Source organism: Aspergillus niger, assembly GCF_000002855.4.
Source record: "Aspergillus niger supercontig An09".
NCBI lineage: Eukaryota > Fungi > Ascomycota > Eurotiomycetes > Eurotiales > Aspergillaceae > Aspergillus > Aspergillus niger.
Window position 1 is genome coordinate 909,462 of NT_166525.1, and position 23,475 is coordinate 932,936.

General features: G+C 51.4%; 11 protein-coding genes across 11 annotated transcripts; 5 read left to right on the forward strand and 6 right to left on the reverse strand.

The window, feature by feature from the left end:
• Positions 1-574: 574 nt before the first annotated feature.
• Positions 575-1,280, reverse strand: An09g04020 (hypothetical protein; the record flags this gene model as incomplete). The annotated part of the gene is made up of 3 exons (XM_059749753.1): positions 575-784; positions 1,041-1,064; positions 1,134-1,280. The coding sequence occupies 3 exons, from the start codon at positions 1,278-1,280 to the stop codon at positions 575-577; spliced, it is 381 nt and encodes a 126-aa protein (XP_059606284.1).
• A 1,911-nt stretch (positions 1,281-3,191) lies between these two features.
• Positions 3,192-4,094, forward strand: An09g04030 (uncharacterized protein; the record flags this gene model as incomplete). The annotated part of the gene is made up of 1 exon (XM_001393682.3): positions 3,192-4,094. One exon carries the CDS (start codon positions 3,192-3,194, stop codon positions 4,092-4,094), a length of 903 nt encoding a protein of 300 aa, XP_001393719.3.
• Positions 4,095-5,758: 1,664 nt separating this feature from the next.
• Positions 5,759-6,905, reverse strand: An09g04040 (hypothetical protein; the record flags this gene model as incomplete). Its single annotated transcript, XM_059749754.1, has 8 exons — positions 5,759-5,847; positions 5,884-5,953; positions 6,031-6,087; positions 6,141-6,196; positions 6,269-6,506; positions 6,597-6,641; positions 6,719-6,763; positions 6,867-6,905. 8 exons carry the CDS (start codon positions 6,903-6,905, stop codon positions 5,759-5,761), a joined length of 639 nt encoding a protein of 212 aa, XP_059606285.1.
• A 27-nt stretch (positions 6,906-6,932) lies between these two features.
• On the forward strand, positions 6,933-8,292 carry An09g04050 (uncharacterized protein; the record flags this gene model as incomplete). The annotated part of the gene is made up of 2 exons (XM_001393684.3): positions 6,933-6,969; positions 7,028-8,292. The coding sequence occupies 2 exons, from the start codon at positions 6,933-6,935 to the stop codon at positions 8,290-8,292; spliced, it is 1,302 nt and encodes a 433-aa protein (XP_001393721.1).
• A 457-nt stretch (positions 8,293-8,749) lies between these two features.
• Positions 8,750-10,794, reverse strand: An09g04060 (uncharacterized protein; the record flags this gene model as incomplete). The annotated part of the gene is made up of 4 exons (XM_001393685.3): positions 8,750-9,724; positions 9,785-9,976; positions 10,030-10,564; positions 10,694-10,794. The coding sequence occupies 4 exons, from the start codon at positions 10,792-10,794 to the stop codon at positions 8,750-8,752; spliced, it is 1,803 nt and encodes a 600-aa protein (XP_001393722.3).
• A 440-nt stretch (positions 10,795-11,234) lies between these two features.
• An09g04070 (uncharacterized protein) lies at positions 11,235-12,344 on the forward strand (the record flags this gene model as incomplete). The annotated part of the gene is made up of 5 exons (XM_059749755.1): positions 11,235-11,309; positions 11,395-11,484; positions 11,539-11,720; positions 11,774-12,143; positions 12,192-12,344. 5 exons carry the CDS (start codon positions 11,235-11,237, stop codon positions 12,342-12,344), a joined length of 870 nt encoding a protein of 289 aa, XP_059606286.1.
• A 240-nt stretch (positions 12,345-12,584) lies between these two features.
• Positions 12,585-13,543, forward strand: An09g04080 (uncharacterized protein; the record flags this gene model as incomplete). The annotated part of the gene is made up of 2 exons (XM_001393687.3): positions 12,585-12,607; positions 12,655-13,543. 2 exons carry the CDS (start codon positions 12,585-12,587, stop codon positions 13,541-13,543), a joined length of 912 nt encoding a protein of 303 aa, XP_001393724.1.
• Positions 13,544-13,740: 197 nt separating this feature from the next.
• An09g04090 (uncharacterized protein) lies at positions 13,741-14,649 on the reverse strand (the record flags this gene model as incomplete). Its single annotated transcript, XM_059749757.1, has 2 exons — positions 13,741-14,162; positions 14,328-14,649. The coding sequence occupies 2 exons, from the start codon at positions 14,647-14,649 to the stop codon at positions 13,741-13,743; spliced, it is 744 nt and encodes a 247-aa protein (XP_059606287.1).
• Positions 14,650-15,079: 430 nt separating this feature from the next.
• An09g04100 (uncharacterized protein) lies at positions 15,080-19,521 on the reverse strand (the record flags this gene model as incomplete). The annotated part of the gene is made up of 2 exons (XM_001393689.1): positions 15,080-19,337; positions 19,427-19,521. The coding sequence occupies 2 exons, from the start codon at positions 19,519-19,521 to the stop codon at positions 15,080-15,082; spliced, it is 4,353 nt and encodes a 1,450-aa protein (XP_001393726.1).
• Positions 19,522-19,980: 459 nt separating this feature from the next.
• Positions 19,981-22,039, reverse strand: An09g04110 (uncharacterized protein; the record flags this gene model as incomplete). Its single annotated transcript, XM_001393690.1, has 2 exons — positions 19,981-21,244; positions 21,303-22,039. 2 exons carry the CDS (start codon positions 22,037-22,039, stop codon positions 19,981-19,983), a joined length of 2,001 nt encoding a protein of 666 aa, XP_001393727.1.
• Positions 22,040-22,304: 265 nt separating this feature from the next.
• An09g04120 (uncharacterized protein) lies at positions 22,305-23,345 on the forward strand (the record flags this gene model as incomplete). The annotated part of the gene is made up of 7 exons (XM_059749758.1): positions 22,305-22,353; positions 22,403-22,428; positions 22,482-22,507; positions 22,559-22,597; positions 22,650-22,678; positions 22,729-22,882; positions 23,054-23,345. The coding sequence occupies 7 exons, from the start codon at positions 22,305-22,307 to the stop codon at positions 23,343-23,345; spliced, it is 615 nt and encodes a 204-aa protein (XP_059606288.1).
• Between the last annotated feature and the right edge of the window lie 130 nt (positions 23,346-23,475).

A 23,475-nucleotide genomic window follows, 5' to 3' on the forward strand; every position in this document is an offset into this window, starting at 1 on the left:
GCCAGCTACACAGTTACTACTACCCGTCTGCCATAGTAACCAGTAGGAAAAGTGACCTATCGGAGATCGGAGAACCTATAGCGGGTGGTATTGGAGAGGTTTGGTATCGCCGAAATACAGGACATACGGCGAATGTTTCAGGGGGCGGGGCTCACCCAAAAAGGTCTAAACTCCTAAAATCCCCAGCCAAATATAGGCTTGTGGAGAACTCAAGTCTCCCCTTCACTAGGGGCCTTAAGACCGTGTTTATCAACCGTTGGTCAATCAGGAGCCACCAGCGACGCTAGCCTGGAATCCTTAATTTTGCCAAGGTCACACTGGATCACTGAAAGACAGTCAAAGCCCAATAAGCGGTTGGAGGGGTCATGCTCACTGGTCAGCCGCGGTTTCAAAGCGGCTGGCAAGTGTTGAGAGTAGGACTGATATTAGGTAATGGCCAGCATGTCCACACACACACACACACACACCCTTTTCTTTTTCTTCTCTCTTTTTCTTTCGCAAGCCATCATTGGATCTCACTGGTCAGCTCTCTGCCATGGTCAATGATCATCACTGCCACAGAAAGCTATGGCGCTCAGGGGACTAAACCCTCATCAGGGTTAGCTTCGAGCTCTCTACATCCTATCTTTAGCACCCGGTGACAACACAGTCTCCCTTGTCCCGTGAATCGCGAGTCAGACAATGTGGCACCCTCCAAAGACGCGACAAAGTCACCCAGAATTTCCCCTGCTCGCGAATCGGCGTCCCTGAAGCCCTGGGCTGGCAAATTTTCCCTCTTATTTGACTATATTTTGAGTAGCACATGAACGGCGGGAATCCTGGTTCTCTTACATCAGAAAAGTCGCCACGCTGGAAGGTCGTCGGGTAGTTCCGCTTTGTATGAACCTTAGAATGTGATTCTTTCTTTACGGGTTACAACCGCCATTACAAACTCTGGTCACTCCATCCGCTGGGCTGTCGTAACCTAATCGAATTAATACGATCAGATTGCAACGTAGTAGTAGCGTGGCTTAAATGAGGAGTAAACAAGTAGTAAATACCTTCATAAAAACCGTAATGTTATCCTATCTATGCTCAGCATGTACTCACAAACTTAAATCTCCGAACGCTGAGTTGTCCCGCAGTATACATACTGGGCAGCGAGGAGAGTTGCTTGATGCAAGATCACACACACACGCACACGCGATAGGCTCAGATCTATACACATGTGAAAGCCAAGCAACTGCATGTACTCGACTGTGCGTCGCGAAGGGGACCCTACTGCGGCAGTGTATATACATGGTAGTTATTCCACTGCAGCCACTGGATCCGGTTACTAGCGGCGGGATATATATAGAGCAAGACCCTCGGTACCACTACTATCACTTAGTCCCAAAGGCTAAGCGCAGAAGCATTCACTATTGGCCGCTTGTCTCGGGAATGAGAGACAGATCGTCAGCGGCTACTGAGAACTAAAGTAACGACTGTAAGACATAGAGCGGTGTATTCAGTAGGATACGGATAATCCTCTACACTAAACTATAGCACCGTCGGGGCGAAGCTCAGGGGTGGTAAAAACTCGCGCACAATAAGCCACAGAAACGGAAAGCAGATACAGGAGAAGTATGCACATCGTAATGAGCGACGGACGCAGTCTCGGGCTGTTCTGATCGTGCATGACTCGTGCCGAAGTTCTATGCATGTACCCTTTTGCATGCTTCGGGCACTGCTGGATATGCGTTGTGGTGGATGCCGGTTGTGGTAGATGCTTGTTTGTACTAGTTGCTGTTTTTATCATGGCAGTGTATAATGAATTAGCTTGAAGCCCGTATGTCATGGGCGAAATTCTGAAACAGGTCGAGTTTATCTACCAATAGTAGTAGTTGGATTTACATTATTATAATTCATCTTTGTAGTACTAGTATATATTTTGGGTGGTGCAGAATTTAGCGATAAGTAGCCTACTACACTTATTAATCATATAGTGAAATCAATATTCACCACAAATTATTATACTAGATATCACATCTACTATTAAAATATTTAGTTTGTTGTCCCACATAGTTCTTCAATTCATTCCATTATTTTGATTGTAGATTAACCGGATAGTAGCTTTTGTTTACTACTTGACTCAATCCAGTTTAATCAATTTCTTGGCAGTAATGTCAACAAAGTCTATCCTACTACACAATCTCGGACACAAGGTAGCCTCTGATTTTCTGTACTTGTTGCTGTTGCAGAGACTGGTTTGCGTCCTTCACACAATTAGAAGGTAGTATAAAAAGTTTCTGCCGCGGACAGTTTGCCAATCCTTGAAATTGCTATCCCTTCCCAACACGCCACTTAGGTCTGAGATATCTCGCGACTCTTGTGTTGCGCAGCTGCCTGGTTAAACCACTAGATTGGTCAAACATCATCTATTCGGCCTACATCTTCCGCCTTGTGTAGTATTATCTAGTTTGTTGCGGGGTCCTCTCCTCGTTCGACAATCAATCCTCTTCATCGTATTCTACGTACAAGGTAACATCTTGCTGAGGGCACCTTCCCAAATGGGAGGGCCATCACACACCTTCTCTTGTGAGCCATGAAAACACTTTGTAGTTAGCATCATCATCATCATCATCATCATCTAGCAGAACAGAATAAAACACGTTTGCTTGTCTTCTTTCCATATAGATTGCGTGTTCGACGCCTCAGATCGAGGCGTATCTCCCAATGCCACGGGCACCTTCCCTTTAGGGAAGGATGTAGTAGAGAACTCTCCTTTGCTTGTTCCACATGATGTATCTATCAAAGAATCTTCCTAAAAAAATGAATCAGATCCATCTTCGTACAAATGTTTGATTTCCTCATTAGATCTCTAGAACGATCCTACGGACCCCTGATCGGGAGCCTACACGCTGACGGCAGCACCCAAGCTGATCGCAGCACATCTTGCCATCGACTGAGAGACCTAAGGATCGGGCAGGAAATGTGACCCATGACTAAGTATCTACAATTTGGTCCATGATGTAGTAGTTAGCAACTGTTGCAGTACTGACAACCACCATCTAAACTGTAAGTGATCAAGCTCACGTCACTATTAAAGTGAAGCGGGGGTATCCTCTGAAGTGAATGGCACTCCTTCCGTCATACCGCAAAACCGAGCTTCAATGCCTCGCACTTTCCTAGATTCGATTTTCTTGCAACACAACCATCTATCGACTTCCAATATGCTCGATCTTCCAACCTCCAGCTCACAACAACCCAACATGCCAGGTCTCACAACTGGTGTTATAGCATCACCAGCTCCTACTCTCAAGTATGACGGGTTAAGGAAGTTTACCAACACGTTGAAAGCACACCTATCGGAAGGGACCAATATTCTCGAGTTTTCTGAAGTTACCAAGGACGACTTTTCTGTTCTATCGTCAAGCAAAGCCCGACCGTTCAAATCGGTCAAATACGCATACAACTCCCTGTTGAGAACGTTGACGTGTAGGTTGCCGAAAACGCCCCACGTGGATGTAACTGGGCAATTCAGACGTCTGATCGAGCGACAACTGATGCTGATGGGGGTTGATCGCGAGGTCGCAAATCAGTCTTCTCCCCTTACACAGATAGGATGCTGGACGAAGGAACCGGACACTTGCTGGATCCCTAGAGACACCGATACGCCATCTGTTGTACTTGAAACCGGCGCATCAGAGACTGCCGCACACCTCGCATATTCTGCTCGAGGATGGCTTGAAACTCCTGGGTCAACTGTGCTAGCCTGTATCACCATTGAAATTGGCCAGGGTAATGAATTGAATATCGACGTCTGGAGACAAGGCCTCAGAAGACATGGTATGGTGACAAGGTATAGAAATGTTCCTGCCGTACAACAACAGCACATCACAATCAAGGACGATCCCGCAGGCCCGCAAATCGAAGGATGGAAACTCGATGATGACCTAGGGGTGGTGAATACCACCGAGCTTCTATTCGACTTCTCAATGTTTACTAAACGCCCCCCGGAAAATGACCTGGAGCACGACATTGTACTCAAATATGATATACTTAATCAGTTGGGTGCCACATTCTTCCACAACCAGCACCGGCGTGCCCTGACCTTGAACTCCCCTGAAACTTGAATTCTAGGTGTAACTTTATCAGCATGATCTTTTGACAAATCTTTCGTACAGTTGCTCTTATTTTGAAGACACAAACTATAGTCCTTGTCTTAGTAGAGCTCCTAGTACAGCTAATCAGTGCTGGATTAGTTAACTAGGGGATAGGATGACGCTTTGTCAATCCTAGGGCCAAATCATGCCATCTGACCAGTCAGAGACACCCGAATGTGTTTTCAGGGGATGGCCCCAAAGATGGCCGTGGCCCCCTTAGACCAGCTAACAAACTGGGTCTGTGAGTAAGAATGTAAAGAATGTGCAGAATTCAGTTTCATTTTGAAATATCTGATAGTCCAGTCAAGGTGTGGTGCTATCAAAAAGTTGACTGTGGAAGAGGCAGGCTAGGCACACGCCAAGAGAAAAGGGAGAAAGAGGATTTGACACTATTGAAATGTCATTCTGTCACATCAATAATATGCTTATGGATTGACAGCCTATGGAGAAAGCACAGATCTATTGAAGACTCGGCATGAATATTGATTAATTCCATATCCACCAGATAATATGGACATTGGGGGCCATCGGGACCCAAGTCCGGCTTATAGCAGCAGGTGAAGAAGTGAGTATTGCTGTGTATACAAAGTACGGTTGACCCTGAGGCTAGAATTCACGATAGACCCTTCATGTTATTTTATGTTATTGTCATTAAGCTTCTAGCCCACATCATGTAAATCTCTGCCAAAGTTGAAGATAATAACGGTCAGTGATGGCATGGGGCTGGTCTGTCAGGATCGAGACCGGATGACGCGTGGCTTGAGCCATACGAACCCGCCCATTAGCGTTTGGCCGTTCTTATTAGGCCTGTCGAACATGTGTTCCTAACTTCCTACAGTCTGGGTGATTAGTCTACCTACTCCTGTATGGGAAGATAATCTTCACCCCCAAATGAAATAAATAAGTTACTCTTGGGGCTGACAAGTCCACCATAGACCTGACTGACATCTGGTGCTATGGAAAAGGCCAAGTCCTTTCAACGGTCGGCTTTTGGCGGGAATGGCAGACTAGCTCAAGTGCCGGCTACAGGAATAGGCGAGAAGAAGCAGGCAGAATGGGCATCTAATCTCGATTAATGAGTTAATCAAATGGATCATCTTGTCTGCCGTGCCTGAGGCTGCGGGTGGGTGCCCAGCGGCCTCATGATTCGACCAGACATCCCGTGTTAATTTCCGGGCGAAGGAATCCAACGTGGGCTGGAGGTTCGAGACCATCCAGTCCAGGCACGGCCGGCCGTGCCTGGCACACATCCAGAGAATGGTTGGTTGCACTTGAGACACCCGACGTAAGGAATCATGGGGCATGATGGGAACCCTCCTCCACCGTTCCGTATCTGCCAGGGGGGTCGGGCTTGTGTGGTAGGCATCTTTGTTGCAGCAGTGCACAGAGGCATGCACATACAGTACTAGGCGACCGACCCGTTCATGGGATTATTCTGCGAACCGCCCCCCTCTCTCTCTCTCCACGGTCGGTTGGATAGGATTTCCATTTTCTCCTCTTCAATTATAATTCTTCAATAGTTTGATCAATTTTCCTTCCTTCCGTAGAGGGGGGGGTTGCTAGTAGGACAAGCATCTCGCAGTATTCGCTATAGTCGGTCAATATTCCGGCACTATTCCGGACTACTAAGTCTCCTATTGACAATGGCTGGTGTGCCGCTCGCTGGTCTGGTAAATTGCGTTCGTTCCACGCCAGAGAGGAGTGTTCCGGCCGGTGCGATGGCCTGGAAGAATACGGGAAGACAAGCATGTAGATTGACGGGCTAGACTTCTGATGTGGATGTTCGTTGATGCTAAGTGGTGAGGGAGATGAGGATGAGGGTCACCCATCTTTTGGGATGAACCAACATTGGATAGACAGAAGATACCAAAGTAAATGAATTGGGGATTGACTTCCCCTCCCCTACGTGAACCGTGGCAGTAAGAGCCGGGGAGTGAGTGGGCATAAGCATCACAGCCCAGCACTAAACCCAACCGAGTCAGGCCTTCGCCCTCTCCGCGTCTCCCGCCCACACACCCCTTCCACTTCCACACACCCACCACCCACCACCACCACCACTTCAAGTGGTTCCTCTGCTTACTTCCCTCGTTCCCTTTCGGTTTGTTCGAAGTTCCTATTATTATCGGTCATTTCTTTCTTTCGACTTTCACTCATTTGCTTCTCCTCTTCCTCCTTCTCTTCCCTTTCGATCCTTTTGCTTCTTTCTCTTCCTTTTCTGCCATCAACTCGTTCTCCCCTCGTCCCTCCTCTCCCCAACCCCCGGGACATACCGCCTTCTTCTCCTCCTGTCATCTCGTTACTCCCCTGAAATTCATTGTCCCTGCGGTGGTCCTGTACCTGGCAGCCACCAACGCGTGTTTCTCCGACGTCAACCCCAGCGACCTATCAAATATCAACTGCCACTGGGGTTGAAATTGTCCATCGCACTGACTGTCCAAACGCCCGACTGGGAAGAATCATCTACCGCCTCACCTCAACGGAGATCCACCCTAGATCGCATACTATGACCGTTGTTGCCTACCGTCCGCCGACCGACTTCCCTACCACCGACATCCGTTCGCTTGTCTGAAATCATCCATCCTCCTTTTGATGACCTCGTAACCATCCTCACGACTTGACGTCTGTTGAGCATCCACACTCTTTTACCAGATTTACTACATTCTGCACGTTCTCTTCGCCGTTGATCGGCCTGCCACTCTTTTCTCGCCAATTTGAAGCAGCAGCGTTTTATCACGACCCAACCTTATACCTCCTTGTTTTTATCCCTTCGCCGTGATCCATTTTCCAAACCACATCCTACCTTTCATCATGTCTTTCCATATTCCCGATACCTCCTCCCCCAATGGTATGTATTCTTCTTGATCTGGTGCACGGCATTAGTTGCTGACATGATCGTGTTGAAGTCTTGTACGCCCGCTCTCTTCTGTCCTTCAGAAGCTGTGTGTCATGTCCCTCTACATCACCGTCTTGCCCTTCCTGCGACGATGGCTATACATGCACGATGACCAGTCAGTCATGTACTGCGTGTGCCAGCACCCAATGTGTCAAGTCTCCAACATCTAGCGACAGCTCTAGCTCAAACAACCCGGGTGGAGGAGGCAGCGACGCCGGGGCGATCGCGGGAGGAGTCATTGGTGGTGTTGCATTTATTGCCATCGTGACGTTCCTTGTGTGGTGGTTCTTCATCCGGAAGAAGCGCCAGGAACAGGCAGCCAGTGTGGGAGAGAAGGCCAGCACATTCAACGACGCCCGACAGTCGAGAAAATCGACCCATTCGATCGCATCTACCGTCCTAACTCGCGCCTCCAATGTGATTCAAATCGCATATATCCCCGGTGTCACCAACCGCTCGCCCCCAGAAACTCCAGGCCACCTCGTGCCGCCTGTTCCTCCGTTGCCCGGTGCCCACCCTGATCAACACTTCTTCATGCCCGGCGATCTTCGCGACTCCACATGGTCGGAAATGTCGAACGAACGCCGCAGCATCGCTCCCAGTTTGCGCAGCAGTGTGGCCACCACTATCTACCGAAACAATGCCATCGTCAGCCCGATGCCTGCTCAACAGATCATGCGCACAAAGGCCGCGGTGGTCAATATCAACGGAGCTGCCGATGCGCCCGCTGTTCCTGCCATCACCCAGGCACAGCTCGCTAAGGCAGGCGTCACTACGACTACCGCTAACAGTTCCATTGTCGCACGCACGGTTACCGCCAAGCCGGTCATGGTGAGAGGTGCCTCGAAGAAAAAGAACAACAACGCCTCTGCGTCCCCCGCCGTCCAGACCATCGAAGAGCAACCGGAGACAAATAGCGCGGCTGCGTCCAAGTCGCCTAGTACCCAAGAAAAGGAAGAGACGCCTACTTCGGGCTTCGACGCCAATTCCTCGGATGAAGAAGACTCCGCACCAAAGACCACACCGGCACAGAACACCAGCAAGACAGAGACAGCTAAGGAGGAGACACAATCACGACCCGCTACCGTGATCGAAGATTCGCCAGCCGTCAGCCAGAGTCCTTTCCAGGACCAACCCGCAGAGACCGATCGCCGAGCGTCTGCCCGAGCGTCATCTTTGCTCGAGAGACCCGAAGGTACCCAGTCTAACCGAAGCAGTCGACACCTCCCACCGCGAGTCGAGAGCCCATTCTCTGACGCCAACGAGGTGAAATGATCTGCACGCTTCTTTCCTATATCCTGACTTTTTCTGCGTTTGAAGAACCCTTTCATTTGGATGGCGACAAATGGCGCAAAGTGATTAGCAGTTGGCCGTCTGGCCTGAGACGGGAGCCTTTGGGAGCCCCTACTTTCTTGTATCTATGATTTATGCTTCTTGATCTTGGATCTCCATTGGTCTACTAGAATTTGCCACGAACAGTTGGCTTTGAATTGAACATCTAAATATGAATTCTCCATACGCCTTGCCAGAATGCCAGCTAAGCTGAAGGTAGGATGCACATAGCTGGAATTGCCCAGCCCTACGGTCCTCACAACCGATATCCTCCCTGGACATGACATACTATATGTAGTCTTTCCACCCCCCTCTTCAAGTCAAAATATATTCTTTAACACTAAGAAAGCCAACCCCCACTACCCTCCCCATCCTCCCACTCTACAACGAAATCAATAAATCACCCCTCATCCAACCCAAAAACCACCACACCCCCCGGCCACCACGGAATATTCACATGCACCTTATCATCCTGTCCAATCGTCAAACAAACCCTCTTCCCCACAAGATCAAACTCCGGATACGCATACGTGAGCCTCGCCTTCTCGGGCACCTCCCAACACCTTGTGATCACCGTCGACTGATACTGCAACTCATTCCCATCGCGCAACACCATCCCCGTAATAGCCGCAGAATCCCTCGCGTAGTCCACATCGCCTGCTGCAAGCGCAACGTGCTCTTCCAGCGCAATGACTTTCTCCGCTGCCACGGCACATAAGTGGCTGCTGAACACGCCTTCTTGGCGGGAACAGGAGCGGAGAAGGTCGACGGCTTCGCGCCGGGTGAGGGGGTCGCGGCAGAGGGCTGCGGTTGAGTAGAGGGGGGCGATGATGCCGAGGTCGAGGGAGAAGGTGGGGGGTAGGTTTGCCGTAGGCATCATTGTATGTGATGGCGTGGGTGGTGGTGACGATGGGCCGGAGAGCTGCACGACTGATTTTGATAATGAGATGATCTGTTTAAAGATGGAGTTGAATCTGTCCCAGACTGTGGAGTCGGACGAGCCGGAGTTGTATTGTTCTAGCATCATGGTGTGCTCGAGGCGGTGGATTTGGAGGATTTTGAGCCCGATTTGTTCTTTTGTTGTTAGCGTGGAGCCGCGTGTTTGCTCGAAGTGGTCGAGGGCCGTGGACCATTTGGTTAGGATGGTTGCGTAGTGGTGGATGAGGGGTGGAAGGGATGGGTTTGCTGTTGGTGGTGTGGGTGGTTGGGCGTCGATGAGGGTGTGGTAGTCGTGGCGGAACATGCTGCTGTAGTGCTCGTAGATATTGCGGGCTTGGGAGAGGGAGGTGAAGGTTGCTGGGATGTCGGTGAAGTCGCTGGATACGCCTCGTAGCTGTGCTGTGCTGCAGGCTGGGCTGTCTTCTATTGATCGAGTCTTTCACAGCATTAGCGTGTGATATCAATTGGCTGTTATGGGGGCCATTGGGGGTAGTACCAAGGCATATACTTGGATCTGCAAGCGGATAAGGAGTTTTCGTATTTCATCGATCTCGAAATTTGGTACAGTGGACGGCCTTAAAAGGGGATGATGATATGTTCCTGTGCTCGCATCGTAGGCAACTTCGCCTAAGATCTTCATACCGCTCCTAATGTGGCTGAGGGCTGCGACGTAGTGTCCGGACATGATCTTGAGTGATGGTCAAACAAACGTGTGCCTATAACCGGGCCCGATCAACATACCTCGTAACATACGAATAGCACGCACGATATGAGACAAACGTCCACCGAGAGCGTCCCGCCATGACTACTAGTTACATACGTGGACGATGGACTACCTGAATCCTCTGATGGACGTAGAAGAGCCCGAATCGCCGCAAGGTATTGTTGCAAGGCAAAGGTGTCATGTCGCTTTCGGTTGAACCAGGGTCCTGGAGTCTGGTGACTATTTTCATAGTTCTCGTGCAGTGCGCCCAAAGCGACCAGGGCGTGCCATATGGGCTTCTCCTTCTGACTGACTTGCAAGACTGACCGACTCCATAATTCCGAGCCACAGTAGCCGGCCAGAGAGAAGACGGTCTTTTCGTAGAAGAACTGGAATGATCGGATATCACGTTCCCCTGTTGCATAGCGGAAGCCAGTGAGGGCCTGTGAAGGACGTGGGAGGACAGTGGCTGTGAGAGTAGAGTTGGTGTTGGTAGTAGCATAGCCGTCGCATTTGCGGCCCGTCGAAGTGCACCTCAGGCAGCTTGGTCGGGCTTCGTCACATTTGACGTGCCTTACTGTGGTGATAAAGAAGAAAGCGTGTGGGCATTACTATTGTATATATTCTTGGGGTATCAGACATGACTTACTTCTATGGGTGGATTAGTATATTTCTTTATCGCAAGGGAGATAAGTCACTTACTTGCATGTGGTACACCCTGACTTGGTCCGTGTCCGATACACTCTCTGCCGGGGTTTTCCAGTGCGAGAGCTCATTGGTGGTTTGATCAAATCAAGAACCATGTTCCACTATAGATAGGCGTGCCAAAAGAAAGCCTGCAGGTTGTCAGATGGAGACTACAAGTCGGAACAAGGATGGCGCCATTGCGGGGAAAAGAATAGCTGAAAATTGGTCAGCTTCGGAATGAAGACAGCCTCGTGTCTGCCTTCCTCCGAGCCCGGATGGGGCTAAGCAGGAAGTACTATCCACTTTACTAGTATACAGGTGACATTCAGGAGATCAGAGAGAAAAGAATCATATCAAGTGTGCTGTAATGGATGCCAAGAATGCAAATACGACTTATACTTTGTTATTATTCGAAGGGCTTTCATTGTAAGGCCAGACTCTCCAACCCCACCGCGATGATCTCATCGCTCGTCTTTCTTAATTAACCAGCCATCCACTCCTCCATCTTCTCATCTCCTCCGCACTGCATCCATCCTTCTGTGACAGAGAACTCACCATGTCTGCTATACAGAGTCTGCGTTCGACCTATCGCCTAAACTCTGGCCATGAGATCCCCATCCTTGGATACGGGGTGAGCTTATCCTGAACCTTCCCCATCCCGACCAGGCAAACTGACTAGTGAACCAGGTCTACCTGATGTACGTGCACTAAGCCAGGCTTCAACTTACATCCCAACTAACTTCCCCAGCCCGGCCTCCCAAACAGAGAAAGCTGTTCTCGAAGCACTCAGAGTTGGCTATCGTCATGTAGGTTCTACACCAATCCCTCCCATTAATCGTCATATCTCATCAAGGGATCAGGTCGACTCTGCCATCATGTACCGCAATGAGAAGGCCTGCGGGCGCGCCATCGCAAACTCCGGTATCCCTCGGTCGGAGATCTTCTTCACAACCAAGATCCCCCCGGGATCGATGGGATACGATCGCACCAAGCGAGCCATCGACTCAAGTCTGCGTGAAGCACAGCAGGAATACTTCGATCTGTAAGATCTACCCTAAGCCCCTTCAACCAGAAGAAGCATGCTGACGAGCGTAGAATCCTGCTACATGCTCCCTACGGCGGAAAAGAAGCCCGTCTCGGCTCGTGGAAGGCCCTTGTGGAGGCACAGAAAGCCGGCAAGACCCGATCCATTGGAGTGTCGAACTATGGAATCCACCACCTCGATGAGCTGGAAGAGTACATCAAGTCCGGCGGAGGCGGACAGATCGACGTCGGTCAGTATGAGCTGCACCCGTGGCTGGACCGATCGGAGATCGCAGAGTGGTTACAGAAACGCAATATCGTGGTGCAGGCCTACTCCCCCTTGGCGCATGGGACGCGCATGGGCGAACGTGTGCTGAAGGAGCTGGGAAAGAAGTATGCCAAATCGCCAGCACAGATCATGATCCGGTGGGGGCTGCAAAAGGTATGTTCTTTTAAAGCAGTTGTAAAGAGCCCATACTGACGATTGTAGGGATTTGTGCCTCTGCCCAAATCAGTGACGCCCAGTCGGATCCAGGAAAATGCGGAGGTCTTTGATTTCGCATTGACAGAGGAGGAGATGAAGACACTGCACACAGGCGAATACTCGCCCACGGATTGGGATCCCACAGTGGACTACGACTAAATGTAGACCACTTAGCATGTAATGAGACCGGAGTGTACCGAGTAGACTGATGGTTATGAATGGATGAAGTCTGTTTGGATAAGCACAAGACAGGCGGGCCGGTCCCCGCGGGGCTGCTTAGCAATAAAACCATCTTTATCCTTCTCCCCGCCAACTTCAGCGCATTCCACCTCCGAATTCCCCTCTTCCCTCGTCTATATCGCCTCTACCCTCGAGAATAGCCTTCTTAATCCCGTCATCATGAAGCTAATTCTCTCTTCCTCGTACGTCTACTATCGTATCTTCCCCAATCCCCCTCTAACAACCACAGAAATATCATGATAAGCGGCGAGACCATCATCCGCCATCCCACCGAAAAGTCCAACGTCGAACTGATCAACTCACTGCGCACAAACTTCCAAGCCGCCCAACACGCCTCAGACCCCTCTAGCGACCGCCCTCCTTACACTACCTGGACCAAGCAAGGCGACAACGCTCTCTACATTCCCGCGACCGACTTCGCCCACGGTCTCTCCGAAGAGCGCTCCCAGTACGACATCACCGTCAAACTATTCTACCTCCCCGGCATTCCTGCCTCCCGGCGCTGCGCACACACCCGCGAAGCCATCGATCTCGTTCTTAAGGAGCTGCACGTCGACTCTATCGACTTGCTGATTGTCTCCTTCCCGGGCATCCTCTTCGACGCCGACGACGACAGCGACGAGGAAGTCTCTTCCGAAAATGGCAGCGAAGAACCCGATGACTTTGACAGCATGATACAGACGTGGCGTACCTTGGAGGGTTTGCAAGAACAGGGCATGATCTCACAGTTGGGAGTCGCGGAGTTCGGAAGCGAACGGCTCGCCCGATTCCTTCCCCACACGAAGGTTAAACCGTCTGTCGATCAGATCAACTTGAAGGACTGCTGTGTCGTGCCCAAGTCGCTGATTCTCTACGCTAAGCAAGAGCATATTCAATTGCTCACGCATAATGACTGCATGGATATCTTGCCTGTCGGCACGACCCGGGATCTGCTTGGGCCTGGGGAGAAGGGCGCAGGGATTCTAGCCTCGTCGCCGGATGCGCCCGATGGCATTCAGGGCGATGTCGAGCCGCAGTGGGTGGTCAAGTACACGGCTGTGGTGAAGGATCGGGGAGTGGTGGAGAATAAGGGATATTTTGCGCTGGCGGATGTAGGCAGCTGCGTGGAGAGGTCATAACCATCTTCTCCTTCTTCCTCCTCATTCTGCTTGCTACCTGATTACACACCCTCGCATGGATAAGCACGGCTGGCGTTATTCGTTCTGTTCTTGTTCTGTTTTGTTCTACTTCTAAGTCTTCATATACATAACGACTCAATGACAAGCACATCCACCCCATCCATATCTCATAAAACAAAGAAATAAAAAAAACAATTCTAACCAAGCATACTCCTCTTCCTCCCCCTCATCCTCACATCCTCCAACCTCTTCAACACCGACCCGGACCCGCGATAACTCGCCCGATACCCCTCCAGGACCTCCCCAAACAACGGCTCCGTCCGGGGATGCGTACTCCCAAACGCGCGCTCCAGCACATACAAATCCACCGCGCGATCCTCATCCTGAATACTCTGACTCGCCAATCCAAAATCAATCAGCACCACCTCACCCTGCATATCAGGACTAGCCCCATCCCCATCCCCACCCTCATCCGCACCTCTCAAGATCAAATTACTCGTCGTCAAATCCCCATGCACCACCCCAGCCTTATGCAACGCCCCAACAGCAGCCCCAATGCGTCTCAACAACCCCTTGACTTTCTTCTCCTCTTCCTCAATCTCATTATCCTGTTCCTTGACTTCCCCATCAACCTGCCTCTTCGCCCCCACACCAGAACCAGACCCAGCACGAGACTTGATATACCGCTCCCACCGTTGAATCACAACCCGTACCACACATCCCTCGATCCATTCCATGAGGATCCAGGCTCCGTTGCCTCTCACATCATTATCATCTCCCTCACCCCCATTATTGTTGTTCTTGTTGTTGATATCCCAGTCCACCGCCAACACCGCCGGAACATTCACCCCCTCGCGCACAAGACGCACCAAGCACCGCGCTTCCTGGAGGACGCGAGCACGCGTCAATCGCCGGTCGAGGATCGGGTGGCGGTAGGGCTTTGTCGGGCGGATTTTTAGTGCCGCGGGGGTGGTCGGTGATAGGTAGGTCGTTTTGTAGAGGTGAGCTTCGGCGCCTTGGGTTATTAGGGTCATGGTGTGGGAGGGGGTGTGGTGGAAGGGTGGGGGGAGGGGTGGGGGTGTGTAGGATTCTGTCGTTGAGGTCATTGTTGTTGGTGTTGTTGGGGGGGTCGGTTGGGAGGTGGTGGTGAGGTTGTGTATTGTATGTTGTGAAGTGTGTAGGTAATGCTGGTGGTGGGAGATAAATGTGACTGGTTATGGAGGGGAGAGTGAGGGGAGAAATCGATGTTATCGAAAAGTTCGGGTGGGGCGGGGATTAATGGATGGATGGCTTTATCGGCCTTATTAAGCAGTTGGTTTGGCGCTGCTGCAACCACCAAGCTGTAAGTTACTATTTTATAGAGTATTAGGTACGTAGTCTTCATTGGTTTATTGGTTTAATACTCTTATAAAGGCTTATGAAGGTGAAATTGCAGTGTTGCTGCTATCGCTAAAAGTACACAAGTACATACAACGCCTGGTATGCTTTTAACCCGTCCCTTTTACAAGTCCTCTCTTTTGAGTGCTTTTATGTATATCATGATCGCTTGCGTCGAGCTGCCTTGGCTCTCTCCAATGGCGCCTCGTACACCTCGGTCCATGTATCTTCGAACGTCGTCTTGCGTGCCCCGATCTGTCCCTCGAAGAAGTTCATCTTGCGCACCACCTCCATCGCTCCCGTTCCCAGCGACACCGTCTTGCCCATAATGATACACTCGGACACACCCTCGATGAGATCGCTGCGACCCGCACCACCGGCGTCGAACAGATGGTCCGCCGTCTTTTCGAACGACGCCAACTGCAGGACGGAGTCACGCATCTTCGCGAGACCGAATCGCGTGATACCCAGCACTTCACCCTTGTAGGTCATGACATCGGCCAGCAACTGCATGTGTCGCGGATCAATGTCCATGTCCTTCATGACCTCGCTGATTTCCTGCACGATGGTCGTCCGCGCCGCCTCGATACCGAGAACGTCCCGCATCTCCATGACGTTGTTGGTTGACGTGCGCAGTCCGTCCACACCCATCGTTGTCATACACTCGCGGAGACCGTAGCCTTCCACCAGAAGCGTGTTGGTGGTAGACGTCTCGTCGGTTCGGATGATGGCACGGAAGGCCTGGGGGTGACCCAGGACTTGGATGTCAGGGAGCATGCGCTTCAGGTGCTTCAGACGGAGGAAAGGATCGGCACTGGTGTGGGCGATCTCCGTCTTGGACAGATTGGCCTTGGTCGACGGATCCACGTCCATGTAGACGTGGATGTGGGACCGCGAGCATCGGAACTTCAGATCGTCTGCCTTGAACCGTTTGTGGTTCTTGATCGCCGACAAGATGTTCTCGATCTTCAGCTCGAGCGCCAAGTCCTGGATTGTCTTCCAGTTGATCTTCACTGTGATGTAGGCTTCCTTGCCCGTCCATGTCTCACGGACATAGTGGATAATGTCTCGCAAGTAGGTCTTCTCAATACGTCCCTTGACGATTCGCGCCGCGATGATATTGTCCTTCGTGACGAGCTCGCAAGCAACAACAGGCGTACTGATCTCCTTCGACGCGTTGATAATTTCCTTAATACGGGGTACACCCTGCGTGATACTCATACCGGCGACACCAGCAAAGTGGAAAGTTTTCAGCGTCATCTGCGTACCAGGTTCACCAATGGACTGTGCACCAACTGCACCGACGGCGTGGCCAGCCTCGACTTGGGCCTTCTTGTACTTCATCAAACATGACGAGATGAAAGTGCGGAGCGTGCGCTCAGTCAGCTTTCCGGTGTGGTTCAGACCCTTCTGACTTCTCTCGTCGTTGGGGTCGATGTCACCACCGCGGGAGATCAGCTTGTCTGCCTTCGTAGCGACGTATTGCTGGATAGACTCGAGGAAGTCACGAGCACTCTCGAACTGATCGACACCATGGTCAGACCGATCCATGTAGCCGAGCTCGTTGCCCATCAAATCCTTCCGCACCAGCTTAGAGCGCTCCTTCGAAAGCATCTCTTCACAAATCTCCATGATCTCGGCCGGAAGCAAACTCCGCTCGTCGTTCTTGTAAGTCGTCGACTCGGCGTGGATGAAAGTCCGGTCGAAATGGACAGGCTTGGCTTTACCTTCCATATCCAAGGGATCAAGCTTATCATCACCGTACTGGAACTGGACAATGGCCGCGGACGAGTTACGCACGGTATCATCGTATCTGGTCGAGAGATCTTCAAGCGACTTCATCAACCGACGAGACATGTAACCCGTCTCGGCGGTCTTGACGGCCGTATCGACCAGACCTTCACGACCGGACATGGCGTGGAAAATAAACTCCGTGGGCTCCAGTCCGGAGAAGAAACTGTTACGGACGAAACCCTTGGACGGGGGCTGGCGAGCGTTCTTGGGGAAGTGCGGCAGGGTACGGTCCTGGAAGCCGTCCTGCACACGCTGACCACCGATAATCTGCTGACCGACAAGGGCAACCATCTGGGACACGTTGATACTGGAACCCTTGGATCCGGACGTGGCCATGATTAGGGGCGAGTTGTATTTGCTCAACTGAGCGATACACTCGTCTCCTGCCTGCTGACGGACCTTACTGAGAATACCGGACAGTTGGTTCTCCATGGTCTGCAACTCGTCACAACCAGGATATTTCTCCAGTGTGCCTGCCTTGTACTTGGCAATGACTTCGTCACACTGTGCGTACGCCGTTTCGACGAGGTCATGCTTCGAACGTAGGAGCTTTTCGCTGGGATATACGTCGGTGATACCGATCGAGAATCCCATGTTTGTGAACCAGCGGGCTGAGAGCCTGGACAGGCGGTTCATACCCTCGGCAGCCGCCACAGGCCCGTAATCTCTCAGCATGATATAGAACACGTTGTCTTTCTTTCCGGAACCAATGGTGGATTTGTCCATCACACCACACATCACCTCGGAGTTACGGATGACGAGCCAGGAATCCTTCGGGTCCAGATCCCGTGGCGTACCATCCTTGGGAGCCTTGAACTGTCTGCACGCAGCATCCAAATTGACCAAGACGGGGTCATCCTTGTTCGGCCGCATGAGGATGTTGAAAACCTGCTTTCCGGTCCACAACATCTGAGGCTTAAGCACAGCTGGAGGGGGCAGGTCGAAGCGTGTCTGCGGGCCCAGCATGTACAGACAAATTTGGGTGAACGAGCGGCGGTCGAAGAAGTTGTCCTTGCTACTGAGAATGTAGGCGGCACTGATGAAATCTTGAATGGCAGAAATAATCGGCTCTCCGTTCTTGGGCGTGGCCAAGTTGTTCTTGACTCCCATCAGTTCCATCGCTTCGGCTCTCGCCTCCTCCGTCTGAGGCACGTGCAAGTTCATCTCGTCTCCGTCGAAATCCGCGTTGTAAGGGTTACAGACACACTCATTCAGTCGGAAGGTCCGGTGAGGACGAACTTTGGCAAAGTGAGACAGAATACTGAGCTTGTGCAGAGAGGGCTGTCGGTTGAACAGAACAATATCACCGTCCTCGATGTGGCGCTCAATAACATCACCCTCCTGCAGTTGGTCGGCAATCATGTTCAGGTTACCATATTTAAGGAAGAGCTTGAACGTCTGGCCCTTTTTCATAATGTAGTTTGCACCCGGCCACTTCTTCGTGCCGTTTCGGACTCTCTGCTGTAGCTTCTCTTTATTGTACCGAGTAACAACTTCGGGATAGGTCATGTTCTTGGCCACCAATTCAGGGACCGCAACCTCATCGACTCGCAGGTTGGGATCGGGGGAAATGACAGTACGGCCTGAGAAATCTACACGCTTTCCGGACAAGTTACCACGGAACCGACCCTGCTTACCCTTCAATCGCTGCACGAAACCACGAATGGGCTTTCCAAGGTCTGCCTTGTTCAGACCCGGCACATCACTGTTGATATACACCGCAATCTGTAGCTGCATGTAGTCCCAGCATTCCATAATTGTCTGTACCGGTGCGCCCTTCAACAATGCGTTTTTCAGGTTGATATTGCTCTGGACAATGTCGCCTAGCTTGGCTGTCAAATCGTCCTCAGTGGACGCCGCATCCTGACCGACGGAAGGACGAATACACACCGGAGGAGCGGGGATGAATTGCCAGAGGAACATTTCCGGTCTTGCTTCCTTCGGGTTCAAACCAAGCAGCTCGCAATCGGTATCGGAAATCTTCTTGAACAGGTTCAGCACGCGAAGAGCGTTCATATCATCCTGGGCCTTCTTGTAATGTTTCTCGACCTCAGCATTGGACGTTCTGGCTTCGTCGAATGACCGGTCGAAAACAATCTTGCTGGGCGGCGGAACTTTCTTGACGGAGGTCGAGGCGTTGAATGCACGGAATTTGTCGTGGGTGATTTTGAGGGCGCTCGTTCCAGCTTTCTTCACCACACCGTTAACCGCACCACAGGCCTCGCAGTTGCGTGTCTTACGGCACCGCTCGTTGATCCGCTTCGCAATCTGGCCGCGCCGCAAATTATCCAACCCAGGACGACGCATTTCACGAAGATAGGCACGGCGATCGGCTTCGGGGAGCAGAATGCGCGAACATTCCTTGCACACTTCCTGCAAAATAGTAATGACTCGCTTGAAGTAACCGACGTGGAAAGCCGGTAGCACGAGCCGGACATGACCGAAGTGTCCATTGCAAATCTGGAGAGTGCCACCACAAGTCTGACATGAGGAGGTCTTGTTGGAGATACCCATGCGCGCATCGAGAGGACCATTGGCTACCACCGCTCGATCATGATCGAGATCGAAGAACTTGCGATCCGAAACTTCCACCACACCTTGGCTGACAATGTCATCGTTGGACCTGGACGATTCGCGCGCGGTATTAGTCTTGACTGCTCCGCAGCGGAGATCCAGGAGGGGTAGAACGGGGAGAAGCAGAGCCATGCTTACAGAACACCAAACTTCAACTCCTTGATAACTTTGGGAACGCGGTCAATGACCTGGGCCTTGCCCAGGTCGACCTGCACACCTTCTGGAGGCTGCATCGCCGTTGTCAGATGATGATCATGGCAAGGCGACACTGACTCAACGGGTAGAATGCGACGGCGCTGAAATCACCGTACAACGAACAAGAGAATCGCCCAGACGTATGATGGTCAGTATTGCAGCCAGCGGCACTGCAGCTTGTGGATCTGGAGGAAGGAAAGCCAGCAAGAGAAAGCGACCGCGGGAGGGGGAGAAATTGCAGACGACCGCGGCGGCGGGGTCGGCGACGAACTTTTCTGCGGTTAAATTGTAAGCTCCAGCTTCCGCCGCTCCGCCAATCAGAGCCACCGGGAAGCCCAGTATTCACACTGCATACTACTACAATTCTATACAGACATACTCTGTACGTTGTGGACGAGAAGATGCATTCAGGTGCAAAGATCTATCTATCAATATAATAATACAGCAGAAGCAAATATAATATAATATACTGTACAGTGGCAGGCATGATGCCCTACTTATTTAGCCAAGAATGCCTGGAATGCCTTTTGTTCAATCACCACGTTTCCAACAGCCCGCAGCTTCTTGCGTCCCTCCTTCTGCTTTTCCAAGAGCTTCCTGCGCCGACTGACATCACTGGCATGCAGCTTCGCGAGGACATCCTTCCGGTACGGCTTAACGGTCTCACGCGCCACAACCTTACGGCCAACAGCTGCTTGGATGACGATCTCGAACAGTTGCCGGTCAACGTGCTCTTTGAACTTAGTCACCCATTGTCTGCCCAATCGCTCTACTTGGCTGTAATGAACGAGCCGTGCGACCGCATCCACCGGAGCCTTGTTGACCAGAAGTTGTAACTTGACGATGTTGCTTGTTTGCCACGCAGATTCCTCGTAATCAAGGGTGGCGTAGCCCTTAGTAGAGCCCTTCAGCTTTCCGAAGAAGTCATCAACCAGCTGCGCAAGGGGCAGTTCATACTTGAGAATAACCTGAGTGGATGTGAAATACTCGAGGCTCTTTTGCACGCCTCGGTTGGACTCGCAGAGCTCGATGACCTTTCCAAGATACTCATCGGGGAGGGTCAAAGTAGCGACAACATAAGGCTCCTGAATCTCGGAGATCTTGCCACGAAGCTCTTCATCCTCCGGGAACTTGGCGGGATTGGAGATGATCTCTTCCTTGCCGTCTTTCCAGATGAGTTTCACGGGAACGGAAGGAGGAGTGATGATGATACTGGCACCGTGCTCCTGGCGCAGACGATCCTCAAAGACAGAGCAATGCAGTGTTCCCAAAAAGCCCAACCGGAAACCTGCTCCAAGAGCATGAGATGACTCTTTTTGCACAGTAATACTCCGGTCGTTCAGACAAAGCTGGTTGATACTATCTTCCAAGTGCTCGAAGTGATCGGCGTCCACGGGATAGGCGGCCACGAAAACCATTGCCTTGGGTTCTTCGAAGCCCGGAAGCGGCTCGACGACTTTCTCAAACCCAACCTTGGTGTAGGTATCACCGATTTTAGCTTCCTTGCTTCGCTTCATACCAGGGTTGAAGAAGATGTAGCCGACCTGGCCAGCCCGAAGGACCGACTGGGCCGTCTCGTTGGGATACATAATTCCGACCTCGCCCACGAAGTATTTGATTCCAGTCGCGAACGACACAAGCTGGTCTCCTGCCCGGATTTCGCCGTCGAAAACGCGGACCAAGCAGATGACACCTCGGTACGAATCATACCAGGAATCGACGAGAAGCATCCGTAGGGGATTGTTAACATCTCCCACCGGTCTTTTTTGAGTCAGTTCCAATTCTTGGCTAAAATGGTTTGTTGATAGACCAAACTTACGCCGGAATCTTCTCGACTACAGTAGGAAGCAATTGCTGCACATTAAGTCCCGTCTTGGCTGATACCAACACTGCACTTTCCGTGTCAAGCTCAAAAGACTGTTCCATCTGGTCAAGAGCACGCTCCGGATCAGCGGACGGCAGGTCCACCTTGTTGATGACGGGGATCAACTCCAGGCCCTGAGAGAATGCGAGATAGAAGTTGGCGACTGTCTGAGCCTGGATACCTTGACTGGCGTCAACTAAGAGCAACGCTCCTCCGCAACTGGCATAACTGCGCGAAACCTCCGCACGGAAGTCCACATGTCCCGGTGTATCAACCAGATGCAACAGATAGTCCTCGCCATTATGGTTGTAAATCATTGTACATGTCTGTGCCTTCACCGTAATACCCCGTTCACGCTCGACGTCAAGCTTGTCCAAAACCTGCTTGTTCATACCGGGCTGGATCGTTCCTGTGAGTTCCAACAGCCGATCGGAGAGGGTACTTTTGCCATGATCGACGTGGGCGACAATGCAGAAGTTACGGTATCGATCAATCGGGATAGCTGCGATTCTTGATTCAAGGTCGGAGGATGGCTGGCTGGCCGGAGCCCTGGAGCGCGATGCCCAGCATGCGGTGGAAGTCGTGAAAAACCGGGCTGGATTAGCAAGGCCGGATGGCGGCTTGAGAAGGCTTGCAGCAGGACATTTCGGTGCTGCGCGCAGCCACCTGGCTAACTGCAGGCATCCTCGCATCTGGAGGTCTGCAATTGCATGGGAATGAATTGCTTGACGAGATAGTATGCGGACTGCAGACACGATCAGGCACAGGCAAGTCTCCGTCAGTTTGGCGGGCGGAAAAAGTACGGCTGCGGAGATCAGGTCGGCGGGCGGTCAGTCCAGATTGCCGCGGTGACTGTCTCGATAAACAAAGCTTCCTCTTTCCCCTCGCATGTAACTCTTCACGCCTGAGTAGCTTGCCGTCAACACTTCAATTCCAGGAACTTCCCTCACAGCCATCATGTCCGCTACTAAGGATAAGTCTAAGGTTCACAAGCTGTCCTTGAAAGGTACGGACCAATAGTTTGCGAGATATCAACAGAAGCTTATACACAGCAGGATCGGCGAAGCTGGTGGCCGAATTCGTGAGTTTTTCTTTCTTGACTGAGGTATCACCCAGCTATACTAATGAATCTAGTTTGAATACTCTATCAACTCGATCCTGTAGGTTTATTGGTGATGCTTGGAGGAAATTGCTCATCTGACTCCTTCCAGCTTCCAGAGAGGCGTTTACCCTCCAGAGGATTTCACAACGTGAGTGTCTTACACCTGCCAATGTGGAAGCAAACTAACCAGTTCTCTAAAGTGTCAAGAAATATGGCCTCAATATGCTGGGTTGGTCATCACGATTCTGGTATCCGAGTCCCTTCGTTGACCGATAATAGTTACCGCCGACGACCAGGTCAAAGCCTACATCAAGAAGATTATGTCGCAGCTGAACAAATGGATGACGGGTGGCAAGATCTCTAAGCTTGTCATTGTCATAACGGACAAGGAAACCGGTGAACATGTGGAAAGATGGCAGTTCGATGTACGCAAGTCAATCCTCCTCACGGGATACAGGGCTAATGAGGTATCAGGTGCAAATCTTTGGAAAGCATTCCAAGAGCCAGTCATCCCGCACTTCTGGTGACAAGGAGAACGCTGCTCCTGGGTAAGTCTGACACTATGCATTCCACTCTACACCACTAACCATGTTTTGCTCTACAGGGACAAGGAACCCCAAGCCGCTGCCACCGTTGAGAAAACCGAGAAAGAGATCCAAGACGAAATCCAGGCTATCTTCCGCCAGATCACCGCATCTGTCACATTCCTGCCAGTCCTGGATGGCGACTGCACATTTAACGTCCTGGTGTACGCCGACGCCGACTCCGAGGTCCCCGTGGAATGGGGCGACAGTGACGCCAAAGAAATCAAGAACGCAGAGAAGGTGCAGCTCCGAAGCTTCAGCACCAATAATCACCGCGTAGAGACTCTAGTCAGCTATCGCCTTGCTGATTAGTTCACTTCGACACATCATCAGGTGTTCAAAGGGAGGCGTTACGGAAGAGAGGGCGGGATCTGAATTCGGGAGCATTTCGGGCATATTTTCATCAAACCTTGTATTCTACATCTATTTTCTCATAACTAGC